Source organism: Sminthopsis crassicaudata, chromosome 2 (assembly GCF_048593235.1).
Source record: "Sminthopsis crassicaudata isolate SCR6 chromosome 2, ASM4859323v1, whole genome shotgun sequence".
Lineage (NCBI taxonomy): Eukaryota > Metazoa > Chordata > Mammalia > Dasyuromorphia > Dasyuridae > Sminthopsis > Sminthopsis crassicaudata.
The window spans coordinates 605,230,668-605,244,906 of record NC_133618.1 but is presented as its reverse complement, the minus strand read 5'-3'; the positions used below and the strand labels follow the sequence as shown (position 1 = coordinate 605,244,906).

At 39.0% G+C, this 14,239-nt stretch overlaps 1 protein-coding gene across 1 annotated transcript; it reads left to right on the top strand.

Moving 5' to 3' along the window:
- The first annotated feature begins 9,104 nt into the window (after window positions 1-9,104).
- PPP1R3C (protein phosphatase 1 regulatory subunit 3C) lies at window positions 9,105-13,870 on the top strand. Its single transcript, XM_074295860.1, has 2 exons — window positions 9,105-9,249; window positions 11,521-13,870. The coding sequence occupies exons 1-2, from the start codon at window positions 9,236-9,238 to the stop codon at window positions 12,458-12,460; spliced, it is 954 nt and encodes a 317-aa protein (XP_074151961.1). The 5' UTR covers window positions 9,105-9,235; the 3' UTR covers window positions 12,461-13,870.
- The last annotated feature ends 369 nt before the right edge of the window (window positions 13,871-14,239 follow it).

The window sequence follows — 14,239 nt, the reverse complement described above, 5'->3', positions numbered from 1 at the left end:
ATCCCTAAACTCCAATGGCTCACTATTACCTCCAGAATAAAATACAAAATATTTTTTTTGGCTTCTCAAGTCTTTCACAGCTTGACCCCTTCCTATCTTTCCAGTTTCATACTTTATTCCTCTCCCCCCCGTGTTATATAACACAGTAACATCTTCCTTCTTGGGATCCAGGTGCTTGCTTTTAAAATATTTTGATGATTGTAATCTGGTATAATTGGTTTCCTTTGTCATTCTTGAAATTTTATTTTATGCATTTGTTATTATCCTGAGTGGAGGTCCATAGGCTTCGTCATATTGCCAAAGAGATCTATGACTCACTGAAAGTATAGCTACTTTGGAGATACATGGAATCTCAAAAGTCATTTAGTCAATTCTCTCATTTTACAAATGAGTAAACTGAGACTATGAAAGCTAAGTGGCTTAAGATCACATGAAGGGTAATAGAGGCAGGATTCCAATGCTGGTCCTTTGATTGTGGAAAGAAGCTAGGGAATTCCACCCATAAACTATTTTAATCTCCAGGGCTATAATTTATCCTGACCTGGTAAAATGAACCCATTGTAAGTAATAAAATGTGCTCTTATTATTTTCCTCACTTAGTAAGACTTTAAATTTCCCTGTTGGTCATTTTTGTTTAAGACTTCTTATGCCAAATTTTGATCATTTGGTGGACAAATAAGGATGACATACTGAAAGAAATGATTCAGGATGATCTGAAAAGTTGTTGTTTCTCCATCTTTTCACTACTTTCTATTCCATACTAGAAATAAGCAGCATCATCTTTCAGGCTAATATGTTGCCTTTGGTCAGAGCTAATCTGGGTTCATGTTCACACTGTGATGTTTGCCATCCTTTGGTTAAAATAGAGAATTAAGGAAAAAGACTAATAGTGATTGTTGGCAGTTACCTGTGAAGGCCATACTAAGGAAGTGATTTATTGACCTGACACAGGGTAAAGAAACATGCTGCTTAAACCCCCTTTAAAGACAAAGAATATCACCCCTGGGGTCCAGGGGATTCTAGTGGTCGGGAAGTACTCATCTCTATTTCCTTTATGTCTTGTATTTTTGAAGGCTTGACTGCCTCTTTATCTGAAAGGATGCAGTCAGGTACAATCCTCTGACTAATTTTTTCAGGGTGACCCAGGTGATACCATCCACTTCTTCCAGAACAATATATGTTTTACTGTTAGAAGCCAGTTAGATCATGGCTTCTTAAACTTTTTCCTTCATGGCCCTTTTTTTTGCTGGAAAAATTTCTACATGACCAAATATAAGTATATAAATAGGTATGCAAATCAAACATTTACTGATAACCAAATCATAATTTTGTATTCTCACATTCAGTTATGAAATCCCATATAGGGTCAAGAACCACAGTTTAAGAAGCTGGGAGTTAAGATTATTTTCTGTTCTCTGAATAGAAAATGGACTATCCCACTCTTATGAATCATGCTATTCAGATGTATGTCTCTTGAATTCCTTCTCATCCTTTAAAGTCCATTTCAAATGCTACCTCCTCAAGGAAGCATTTTCTGATCCTCTTTGCTGGTAATGATCTTTCTATTAGACCTCTTCCTCCTCCTTTTTTTCCTTTCCTCCTCTTTTTCTCCTCCTCCTCTTCTTCCCCATTCTTCCATAGGATAACATCACCATAGGGTACTCTCCATCTGGAAACTCCCTCCATTGGTGTAGAGTTGCCTGAGGTACTGAAAAATTAAGTGGTCACATAGCTCAGTATTGTAAGAGGCAGAATCCAAATTCTAAGACTTCCTCTTTAGTGATACATTGTCCCACTCTCACCCCTCCAAGATGTACTCCTGGCTCTAGCTTTCCCCATTACCATCCTTCTACCTACCTCCTCCAACTAATCTCAGCCCAGGGTTGTCTGAGTCCCAGTAGCATTTCCTGCTTATTGGCACTGAGCCTCTGCTACCTTGTGCTAATAAGCTTATTTTATTGCACATTCTTTCCTCTCTTCCACTCTGGCCAAACAATATTACTCATTATTCTTCAAACACATCATCCTGTGCTCTCTTGCCTCTAGCACTTTGCTAACATTACTCACTGTATCTGGACTATCCAATTTTCTATCTCTGATTGTGGAAATATTACTCACTTATCAAGGCCCAAGCTCAAATGCTACTTTTTAAAAAAATCAAACTTTAATTTATTTTTATCCTGTTCCCCCTCCCCAATCCTTTTCTCTATCTTAAAGTCACTTCTCCTTCCTTGACATTAAGAGCCCTTTATTTCATCTTATGCATTTATATTCAGATTTGCATTATTTATCTCTGTATGTTTCTTATCTACTCCAATTAGATTTTAAGTTCTTAGAGGGTTTTTCTTCATATCTCCTAAGCCAAGATCTTAGAGATAGTAGACATCTAATAAATGTTCATTGAATGAATGAATGTTATTTATGTTTTATGAATTTTTCCTTATTTCTACACTCAAAGTTATCATCATAGTTTAGGCTCTCATTACTTCTTGCCCAGACTATTGCAATAACTTTTTAATTGGACTCCTAACCTCATCTTTTTCTTCTCCAATTCATCTTTCACACAGTTACCAAACTACTTTTCATAAAGGCCAAATCTGATTGTATCAACTTGCTACCCCATAAACTATAGTGGCTTTAGAATCCCTAAAAGCAGTTATGTGCCAGCAAATGTTTAGCAACCAGCTTTCCAAAAAAAAATGTGTAGGACACATTTTAAGTTTAATCTGCATTATTTGATATTTTTCCATTACTTTCTTAATTTTGGAAAACCAACAAAACAGTAAATCAAGTCCTGATGTAAATGCTCACACTGAAAATTTACAATTGACTCTATGGAGCTGGTTTGAGTTACCTCCAACATATCTTTGCCTAAAAGTCTCTCTTACTTCTTGGTTCAAATATAAACTTTTCTGTCTATCATTTACTCTTCACAAACTGACCTCATGCTATCTTTCTACACATTACTCCCGTCTGGGTATAGTACCTCCATGTCCTGCATGCAACAAACTATATCTCCCAATTGAATGTCTTGCTTTTGGCCTGAAAAACTCTTTCACCTCATCTCTTGGAATCCCCTTGTGGTCTTAAACTGTTTAATTTTTGCATTTTCTCAGCATTTACCTTCACTTTGGCTTAATTTAATAAATGCTTGTTGGTGGAATGAAATTTACATTTCTTGAAAGCATAGAACATATTTACACTTTTTAATATTCACCTATAACACCTGAATGGTATTTAATTAATGTTTATTGATGCTCAGGATGACACTTTGCTCCTGTTTGAAAAACTTACCTTCTCAATGATTAAATAGTGCCCATTTTTTTTAGGCCCCTCTCAAGTCCCATGACTTTTCCAACTAGTAGGCTTTTCTGATCATATTAGTTTTGTGGCCTGGCAAAAATTGCTTAATCTCTTTCAAGCCCATCTGCTTTGAACCAGATATTCTTTTGAAATTCCTTTCTGCCTCAATATCCATAAATTGGAACTTTCAGTGCAATGATTTTCTCCAGGTTCTGAATTTCCACAGTACTTGTGAACTAAACTAATAAATAGCCACTAATGGTTAAAAAACATTTATTAAGCACTTACTACAACTACTGCATCACCTAGCTGCCTTTGATAGTGTCTTAAAAGTACAATTCATTACTCTAAAACCAAATATCCAGTTTGGGGACAGCTTGTGCTCCTTGAGGAGCACAGTGTATTTTGACCTTTGACTTGCCATCAGAAGGCAGGTATGTTCATGAAGAGTCAAAAGGCAACAATTTTATTGGGGTAGTGTTACTTAATTATTCATCAAGTAACGCAAATAAATGAGATTTTGCCAGTTCAGACAATGCATTATCTGGGGACCAAACAGAAAAAGAAAGTTAATCCCTGTTCTCAGAGAGTTTACAATCTAATAGAGGCAGACAGTACCCAAAGGAAAGTTGAAATGGTTGGGTAAGTAGGAAGAAAGGGATAGAAAGGTCCTTTTTAAAAAAATTATTAAAGCTTTTTATTTACAAATCATATGCATGGGCAATTTTTCAACGTTGGCCCTTGCAAAACCTTCTGTTCCAAATTTTCCCCTCCTCCCTCCCTAGATGGCAGGTAGTCCAATACATGTTCAATATCTTACAATATATGTTAAATCCAATATATGTATACATAGTTATACAGTTATCTTGTTGCACAAGAAAAATTGGATCAAGAAGGAAAAAAAACTGAGAAAGAAAACACAATGCAAGCAAACATCAATGGAAAGAGTGAAAATGCTGTGTTGTGGTCTGCACTTAGTTCCCACATTCCTCTGTCTGAGTGTAGATAATTTTTTTCATCACTGAACAATTGGTATTTGTTTGAATCATCTCATTATTGAAGAGAGCCACATCCATCAGAATTGATCATTGTATAATCTTCTTGTTGCCATCTCCTGGTTCTGCTCATCTCACTCAGCATCAGTTCATGTAAGTCTTTCCAGGCTTCTCTGAAATCATCCTGCTGATCGTTTCTTACAGAACAATAATACTTCAAAACATTCATATACCATAATTTATTCATCTATTTTCCAATCGATGGGCATCCATTCAGTTTCCAGTTTCTAACACTTTACAAGAAGGGTGCCACAAGCATTTTTTGCACATGTGGATCCCTTTCTCTCCTTTAAAATTTCTTTGGGATCTAAGCCCACTAGAAACACAGCTGGGTCAAAGGGTATTCAAAGTTTGATAAATTTTTGAGCATAGCTTCAAATTGCTCTCCAGAATGGTTAGATCCATTCACAACTCCACCAACAATGCATCAGTGTCCCAGTTTTCCCACATCCCCTCCATTATTCAGCATTATCTTTTCCTGTCATCTTAGCCAATCTGATAGGTGTTCAGTGGTGTCTCAGAATTGTCTTAATTTGCATTTCTCTGATCCATAGGGATTTGGAGCACCTTTTAAAAAATTATTATTTTTATTTACCAGATATATGCATGGGTAATTTTACAGCATTGACGAACCTTTTGTTCCAATTTTTCTCCTCCTTTCCCCCCCGCTCCCCAATGGCAGGTTGACTAGTACATGTTAAATATGTTAAAGTATAAATTAAATACAATATCTGTATACATGTCCAAACAGTTATTTTGCTGTACAAAAAGAATTGGACTTTGAAATAGTGTACAATTAGCCTGTGAAGGAAATAAAAAATGTAGGCAGACAAAAATAGAGGGATTGGGAATTCTATGTAGTGGTTCATAGTCTTCTCCCAGAGTACTTTCTCTGGGTGTGGCTGGTTTAGTTCATTACTGCTCTATTGAAAGTGATTTGGTTCATCTCATCATTGAAGAGGGCCTCATCCATCAGAATTGATCATCATACAGTATTATTATTGAAGTATATAATGATCTCTTGGACCTGCTCATTTTACTCAGAATCAGTTCATGTAAGTCTCTCCAGGCCTTTCTGAAATCATTCTGCTGGTCATTTCTTACAGAACAATAATATTCCATAATATTCACATACCACAATTTGTTTAGCCATTCTCCAATTGATGGGCATCCACTCAGTTTCTGGCCACTACAAAGAGGGCTGCCACAAACATCCTTGCACATACAGGTCCCTTTCCCTTCTTTAAGATCTCTTTGGGATATAAGCCCAGTAGTAACCCTGCTGGGTCAAAGGGTATGCACAGTTTGATAACTTTTTGAGCATAGTTCCAAATTACTCTTGGAGCACCTTTTCATATGACTACAAATAGTTTCAATTTCTTCATCTGAAAATTGTATGGATAGCATTTAATATTTTCAACAGTCAAGACAGATACTGATGAAGGGAACCCCAAAATTCTAAAACTCTGAAGGACAAATTCTCCTTGAATCCTGCCACTGCAAAAACCCTGCCTGAGGATAAAGTTTCATTCTGGTATCTAAGTGGGGCTGACTGAGTCCTGGGCTGGAGAATTCCAACCCTATTCAATTGAAGATTTTCTATTCAATTCCAACTCAAGCTGAAACCCAGCTTGTACATAAAAAGAACCAATTTCAAACTCACTCTTTGCAGAGAAGTTAATATGCCATTCCAAGGAAACTCTCTCTCTTCCTGGCATAGCAAACTCTGCCCACTGGAAATTCTCTTTCAGCATTACCCTCTCTTTTTCCTCACCTATTTCCCTAAGGAGACTGTATATTTCTCTGTCCTGACCACCAGGAACCCTAATCTCATCAGTTGGTTCCTTGAATTTAAATCTCATCAATATGTGTGAAGCAACTAAAAACCAGTTTCTTAAGCACAATAAGTCCCGGCCCAGCTGAATTCATTTGGACTGCTTGGATGTCTTCAACACAAAACTTCATCTTAGAAAATGGCATCATCCTGCAAGATCCACAGGCTTGGTATCCATAGTTTATTCACACTCTCTGCCCCTTTGATTGGAGAGTGAAGCCATGAACTCCCCAATGTTCATTTAGAAAGGGAACAGAAAACAATGTCCTTATTTCCTATTAAGACCTTCCTATCCTCATTTCTAAAATAGATATAGGATTAACTCAAATCTATAAGAATTCAAGCCATTCTCCATTCTCAATGAAATTACCTCTCAGTCTCCTTGTATCATCATCATCATCATCCTCTCACTTGAAGAGATCCATTCTACAGGTCTGAGTTAGACCTCCAGTAGTCACTGGCAGGAGGCTCTTATATCACAACATTACAGTACTCCTAAGTGTGGCTGATTAAAATGTAATTGGGAAATATTCAACAAAATAAATAAAAGCACAATAAAACATAGATAATGTTACATTTTAAAATTAAATCAATATGTAACTGTAGGGCTGTATGTACCAGTTAGAGGTCTGGAAGGTCTGTTCTAGAGGAGCTAGGAATCTATTGATTGTGAAATGCTTTGTACTTTAAATAAAGGTAGACATATTAATGATGTTTTGGCTATGTTCCTATTCTGCCATAATGTCCAGGTAATTCTGGGCAAAGCTATTTATCTCCCTGGAACCTCAGGATCTACTTCTGTCAAATGGGGATACAAACCCATCCAATTGTATTTCACAGGACTACTGTAAAAACAAAATAATGCAAAAGTGCACCAAAAGAGTTACAAGTTTTAATATTTAAAATGGTTGTTTCCCTGTTTCAGAGGGACCCTCTTGATTTCATAATGGAGTTACTAGGCTGGTGTAAAATTGATAGAATGGCAAGGGAATTCCTGCCAGGATTTCCCAACTGAGTAAAGCTTGCAGTTGCATCAGAAAACATACAGTCGACTATCAATTATTCACGCCAGTGGAGGGCAGAAGATGTGAAGATATCACATATCACAAAACATTGAGTTATTTTAAAAAGATCATTTATATTTAGATCCAGAATGTAACCAGAAAACACCCTTTTCCTCCTTCCCTAGCCCCAAATCTCCTTTTCAAGCCACTAAGCTTGGATGTGTGTGTAGGGGGGTAGGGGTGAGGGGTAATGATGTGAGGGTGGGGTTTAGTAATAGCTTAGAGAGGGGGAAGGGCAATGGAGAGGCCCAAGGGAGAAGACAGCCAATAGAGATATGCCCCTAGGGGATACCTGAGAATAAAGAATATAGAAATATGGACACAGGTCCCCCAAACTGAGATATCTAAAAACACAAAAGCTACAAGGCTGTCTCCCACTTTTTCAAAAAGCAGAAAGACATAGGAGAAACCTCACTAGTCCAGTCTAGCAAAGCAACTAGTTTGGGTGAGTGACTGCCCCTAAATCATTAATACTGCAAGTAAAGTCATGTTCCTGTCTCTTAGCCACCATCTCATCTGTAAAAGTGAAGGTTTCGTGACAGCTCCGTCTGGTACATAGAACTTTGAAACTAGAACCAGGAAGACCTACGTTTGAATTCTCCCACTGATTTGCATTATACCTGTGTGAACCCGCCAAACCATCGGGTCTCCATTTTCTCAGCTTTAAAAAGAGGAAGACGAGTCCTTTGAACTTGAAATCTATGATCTTCACGGTCTTTTCCAGGACTGAGTTTGTGAGATTTAGATTAACATCTGTTACTGGGACTTTAGCTATTCTAGGAGTGTAGGCTCTTAATTTAGAGTCGGACACCTTGTTTTTAGCATGTTGATATCTACATTTTAAAAGATTTAATTTCCTTTGACGTCCAACATATTGTGTTATGTACGTAAAAACATTATTCTGGGGCAGCTAGATGGCTCAGTAGAAAGAGCACCAGCCTTGGAGTCAGGAGGCAAATCCGGCCTTAGAATTTAACACTTACTAACTGTTGTGACCCTGGGCAAGTCACTTAATCCCAGCTGCTTCACTAAGAAAAAGGAATATCTATCTATCTATCTATCTATCTATCTATCTATCTATCTATCTATCTATCTATCTATCTATCTCCATCCATCCATCTATCTACCTACAATTTAAAAAGTAAACATCATCCTTTAAAAAAAGTTTTAAAAACGATTCTGAGAAAGGGTCCCATGGGCTTCACCAGACAGCCAAAGGGTACCCCCTGCTTCACGCCTCTTCATTTTATAAGTGGGGAAACTGAAGCCAGGAATGGTGAACCAAGTCCTGCAGACAGGCGGTTTCAGACAGCTGTAATTCGGCGGAATTCCTCCATCCCCAGTTCTTTCGACTACACTCCAAATAGTAACGAGGGCACTGGAGAAAGGGCACTTTATAAAATGTTCTCTGGACCTCACCCTGGTGAGGCCGGCTATTCGTGATCTTTAGTTTCTTAGTTTAGACTCATGCTGTCAGTCACGCTCCCAGACACACACAGAAATGCGCGCACACAGTCACACACTCACAATGTGCTCAGGGTTTCCATTCCGGGCCGCGTTCCATCTGGCCTTGCATCCCAGTAACGCGGCAGTGGGCTGAATTCACTGGGTCGAATCGCCGCCGAGCTGGCCAGTGCTCGGCCCGCCTGGGGCCCCCGCCCCTCCCTCTCCTCCTGGCTCGGCCCGCCTCCTCCCTGCAGTCGGGCCCTTCCCAGCCGGGCGGGTCACGTTCTCCGGGCAGGGGCCGGAGCTCGGAGTTGGTCCCTGATTGCTTGGCCGGAGGCGGAGCCGGCCGGGGATTGGCCGAGGCGTGGCTTTCACGTGAAAGCCCGGTGCCTCGAAGACAGATAAGCGGCTGCTCCCCGCAGCGCTCCGCACTAGTCTGCTCCGAGGCGGTGCGAGATTGGCTGACCCAGGAAGGCTGGGCTGGGGAGAAAGTCCTGCTGGCTCTGGAAGCTTGTGTGGCTGACTGGTACCCAATGAGTTGCACCAGGTAATTCGCCTGCTCACTTTGCAAGGGCTATGGTGGAGCTGCGGGACTGGGGAATGAGAAGAGCAAACTGGGGAGAACAGATGGGAGACTTGTAGTTTAGAGCTATGAAACGAATGCATATGTGTACGTATGTAGGTATACATATGAATATGTATGTATCTATTTTTACGGTTTTGGTTTTTGGCATTTGGGATGCTGTTTCTTCTCTTCCTCTCCTCCTCCCCTCCCCCCTCCTTCCCTCGGCCCCCTTCTGAAGGCTTCTTCAGCTCGTTTTGACTCTAGATCATCTGCATCCAAGCAGGAGATTGATGTTAGCAGCCATGCATTTGGATTTCAGATTGTTCACTTTCTTGCAATTCTCCCTTCCCCCAAGCTGCGAAACAAAAATGTAGCCCATAACAACTTTGCTCAACTTTGTAACTTGGGGGAAAAGAGTTTGGCCCGTTGTGGGAGATGAAGCCATAAAAAGTAAATTTAGCTGTTCGCCATCGTTCTTTCTCTCCTGTTAAACTTAACCCAGTTTGCTCCAGCAAGCATAGCTTGGGCTCTCCAAATCTGAGTCGACTAATGTTTGTTGGATTTTTTAATTAAATTTTTTAACTCTTGGAAGTAATCTAGAATTGGGCAGGGATTGGGTGTGTGTATGTGACAAAAGCCAGAGCACTGAAGCTGTCTTATAAATGCACTAAGAGGGAAAGAAAAAGAGCTGAGTAACTGTGCCAAAGATGACTTGACAAAAGGCTTCCTTAAAATTCAGATTTTTCACTGAGGAGTCCGTTCTTGGGGCAGGAGGCCACATAAGAGATCTTAGCTTGATTTTGGTCCTCTATATACTTGTCTATCATTTTTATAGTTAGCAACATTTAGATCCTAGAATTGGAATGTTTAAATGTTTAGTCTTTTAAGGCTTATCTAGGACCCTCCCCCCCCCCCAAATCAGAGAGACAACTAAAAAATGATGGTTACTTGGTAACAGTAAAAAAGTATTCATTGTCATTTGTTTTTATTAGCTTCGGTTTAAGAAGCAGCTTTCCAGTCAAGATGATATGGGTTCAAGTCATACCCCAGATTCATTGGTTATGAGGCATTGGTAGTTTTTTTTTCCCCAAGGGTTCCCTAGGTAAATGAAATAGCTATTCCACAGGTCTGAGCCTCCTCCTACCCCCAACACTTTAACTGATGCAAGCAATAGTAGCTTAACAAAACTGACTTGATAAATTCAACACTTGATATAAATGCTGTCTTTTACCAGACTAGCTTTAGAGAAAAGCATCCATGATTTGTTGTGATTCATCCACCAGGCATTTAGCAACTACTATGGGCAAAACTCACATAAGTGCTGCTTGGGTTAGCCACCAAATTTAGGCTACTAGTAATATGTGAAAGTGACTAAAGAGCTGAGAAAAGAGAAAGCAAGCAGATCACTATTTGCAATATAGTTAATGTCTCACTACTGTGGGAGTCTCTAAAATCCTTCATGAGATTTGGTAGTATGTACATTTTAGCTTGATAATGGGTAGATTTTCAGTTATTTGTGGGAAATAGAAAAGGAATACATGTATAAAACATAGTTACTCTTTAAACCTCAGTTTATATAATACTTTCAAGCTCCCTCAGAAACTTATAACAGAATCATCATTATGGCTATTTGTCCTTGCTCTGCACCTTACTTAAGACATAATAAAACAATGAAATGTCCAGAAGGTAAACCAAGGAAGCAGTAAATCAAGATGAATTTCTATGCATCTACTCTGGGCCACGTACGCTGTTCTGGGACACAAACCAAAGCAAAGGGAGATTGGATAATTCAGAATATAAGATGGGCCTTTAGGGATCATTTTGACCAATTCTCTGGTTTTACAGAGAAAAATGAGGTCTAGAGAAAGGAAGTGACTTAAAAGTCACTTAGGTATCTTCATGGATCTGGGACCCAGATCATCGGATTCCTATTATGGGCCCTAATTGTAATTGGATAGCCTGTATCATCTCTCATCCTCTTCTCTCCTACCTCCACTAAATCTGAACCTCTGATTTCACTTGTAGGAAACTTGCCACCAATCAATGCCAATCAGCAACTGCTCTATAACTTAAGAGTCCCAGTTGTCTCAAGCACTGAGAGGTTAAGTGCCTTTTCATTGATCAAAAAAAAAAAATTAGCATATGGCTTGATAGGATAGGATAGCAAATGTGTTTTTGGGATTGGAAAGGGAAGATTCTCAAGAGGTAGCAAACAGACAAAGTAATAACCATTGCCTTTTTTATTCATTTCAGGATGATTCAGGTTTTAGATCCCAGGCCTCTGACCAGTTCTGTCATGCCAGTGGATATGGCCATGAGAATCTGTCTTGCTCACTCACCACCTCTGAAGAATTTCCTGGGCCCTTATGATGAATTCCAGCGAAGAAATTTTATAAACAGGTTAAAGCCTCTTAAACCTTGTCTCAACATCAAGCATGAAGCAAAAACACAAAATGATTGGAAACGTTCTCCCAGCCGCACCAAGAAAAGAGTTGTATTTGCAGACTCCAAGGGTCTGTCCCTTACTGCAATCCATGTCTTCTCGGATTTCCAGGAGGAACCCGTGTGGGATCTTCAGTTTGATTTATTAGACCTGGGAGACATCACAACTGGCCTCAAGCTTCATGAAGAGAAAAACTTGATTTTGGATTTCCCTCAACCATCAACTGATTATTTAAGTTTCCGGAACCATCTTCAGAAGAACTTGGTCTGCCTGGAGAACTGTTCTTTGCAAGAGAAAGCTTTGACAGGAACAGTGAAAGTAAAAAATGTGAGTTTTGAGAAGAAGGTCCAGGTCCGCATCACCTTTGACACATGGAAGACCTATACTGATGTGGACTGTGTCTACATGAAAAATGTCTATGGAGGCTCTGATACAGACACGTTTTCCTTTTCCATTGACTTGCCTCTTGTCATTCCAACTCAGGAGAAAATTGAGTTCTGCATTTCCTATAACAGTGGTGGACATATATTCTGGGATAATAACGAGGGTCAGAATTACAAAATTGTCCATGTGCAGTGGAAACCAGATGGGGTGCGGACCCAGACGACTTCACAGGACTGTACGTTCCGCCAGCCATCAAACAAAACTGAACTTGATTCACCACTCTTTGGAAGCCCAAGGCTAGCTAGTGAGCTCTTTCCTGAATGGCAGAGCTGGGGGAGAATGGAAAATTTGTCCTCATATAGATGAATTAAGTTGTTATCCTAATTACAAAGCAAATGGTGCCCAATTTGGAAGGGATTATTTGGAAGACATAGTCCATTAAGCCTCACTTTGTTTTGTGTTATAAATGTGTGTGTGTGTGTGTGTGTGTGTGTGTTTGTGTATGTATGTGTGAATTGTGTGTGTGTATATGTAATGTTTTAACAATGCACTTTTTAAAAGTTCATTAGCTTTTATCTTGGGGCAAGAAAGCTATGAAGAAGTATACAAGATGGTGACAGGAAGCTGTTAATGGTATGAGGCATGTCTAGAAGAGGGTTCACAAGAGGGAGATCATGTACCATGATGGGATGAAGAAGGGTATATTTGTATGTAGGTGAAGAAATGTAAGCTTATTGGATGACATTTTTTTCCCTGAGTAGGTTATACAATCCTCTTCTGGAGGATTAATACAAACAAGTAGAAGAAAAATAAACTTATGGAGAAAAGGGGAATCCTCTAGTTGGGTGGAAATTCAACATTATGGGACACGTGAGGGTAAAAAAGTGAATGGAAACTCTAGAGCATAGTAATCACTTAAGTCATTTCTCAGAACAGAGGATGCCCACATTCAAAACAATGACTTGTGAAAGTTTAAATAAATCAAGATTTATAATCCTACTGTTTTAAGTAGGAGAGGTGACCTCATTTGTAATGGTCACATGTTGCTGTTTTTCATTGTAGATGGTGAACATTGAACCATACCATTTCCTAGTGCTATTCACTTAGACTCTTATACAAATTAGAACCCCAATACCTCGTAAGTGCCTTAATCAATACTTTAGTTGCTTAATCCATATATTCAAATAGTCATTTGCTAACTCCTGAATGCTTATGCTCTAGAAGTCTACGTGCAGACTGTTTGCTTTGCAGTACTGATATGAATTTGATATTGGTGTCAATATATACAGCTAGCATCCTTCATATTGAAGGTGACATACTTTTCAGTGTACTTTCAATGTGATCTTTGTAAAGAGTTGTCTCTACAAGAGTCCAGCACCTTGAGCACATGGAATTAGGGACCTCTCTTGCCCTGTATAAGCTGGAATATTTCTCTTCTGTTTTATAGATGTGAGAATTATCTTGGTTATACTGTAATACTTGTTACCTGGTGTGTGTAGTAAGTCCATTCTGTAAAATAGATATCTATTGAATATATACTAGTCCTTTGTGTTCATAAGTAGTGCGATGTACATTTCCTTTAATAAGAGTGAATCCTGGTCACTTTTAAGGAACATATTTGACTGTGCTGACAAAATACTAATTTGGAATAATTTTGCAATGAAGGTATTTGAGGTTGGCTAGCACAGAAAACTTTTTCTACTGTCAATATTTCAGGCTACTATAGTTATTTTATGTGAGCTTATCACTTTAAGAATAAATGGTTTGATATAAGAACATACTGGTTTTTCCTTCTTTACTCCTTCCTACACCATAATAGAGCAAATGTAAAATCAGTCTCATGGGATCTGAGAGACTTAATGAGAGCAGATTAGTTGAGATACAGTACATGTTCACAATTTTGCCATCCTATAATGAAATACGTTGCCCATCACTTTGACAGCTGCCTCTTCCCCCCCTTCCTCTTGGGAGTTCAAGCTCATGTATGTCTCCCTCAAACATTTATTAAGCACTAACTATATGCCAGATATGGTGCTGGAGAACAAAGAAAAATAGTTTCTGTCCTCAAAGATTTGACATTTTATGGTAATGGAGAACAACACATACAGAGAAAAGTAGAAAGACAAAATACAAAGTAATTTCAGG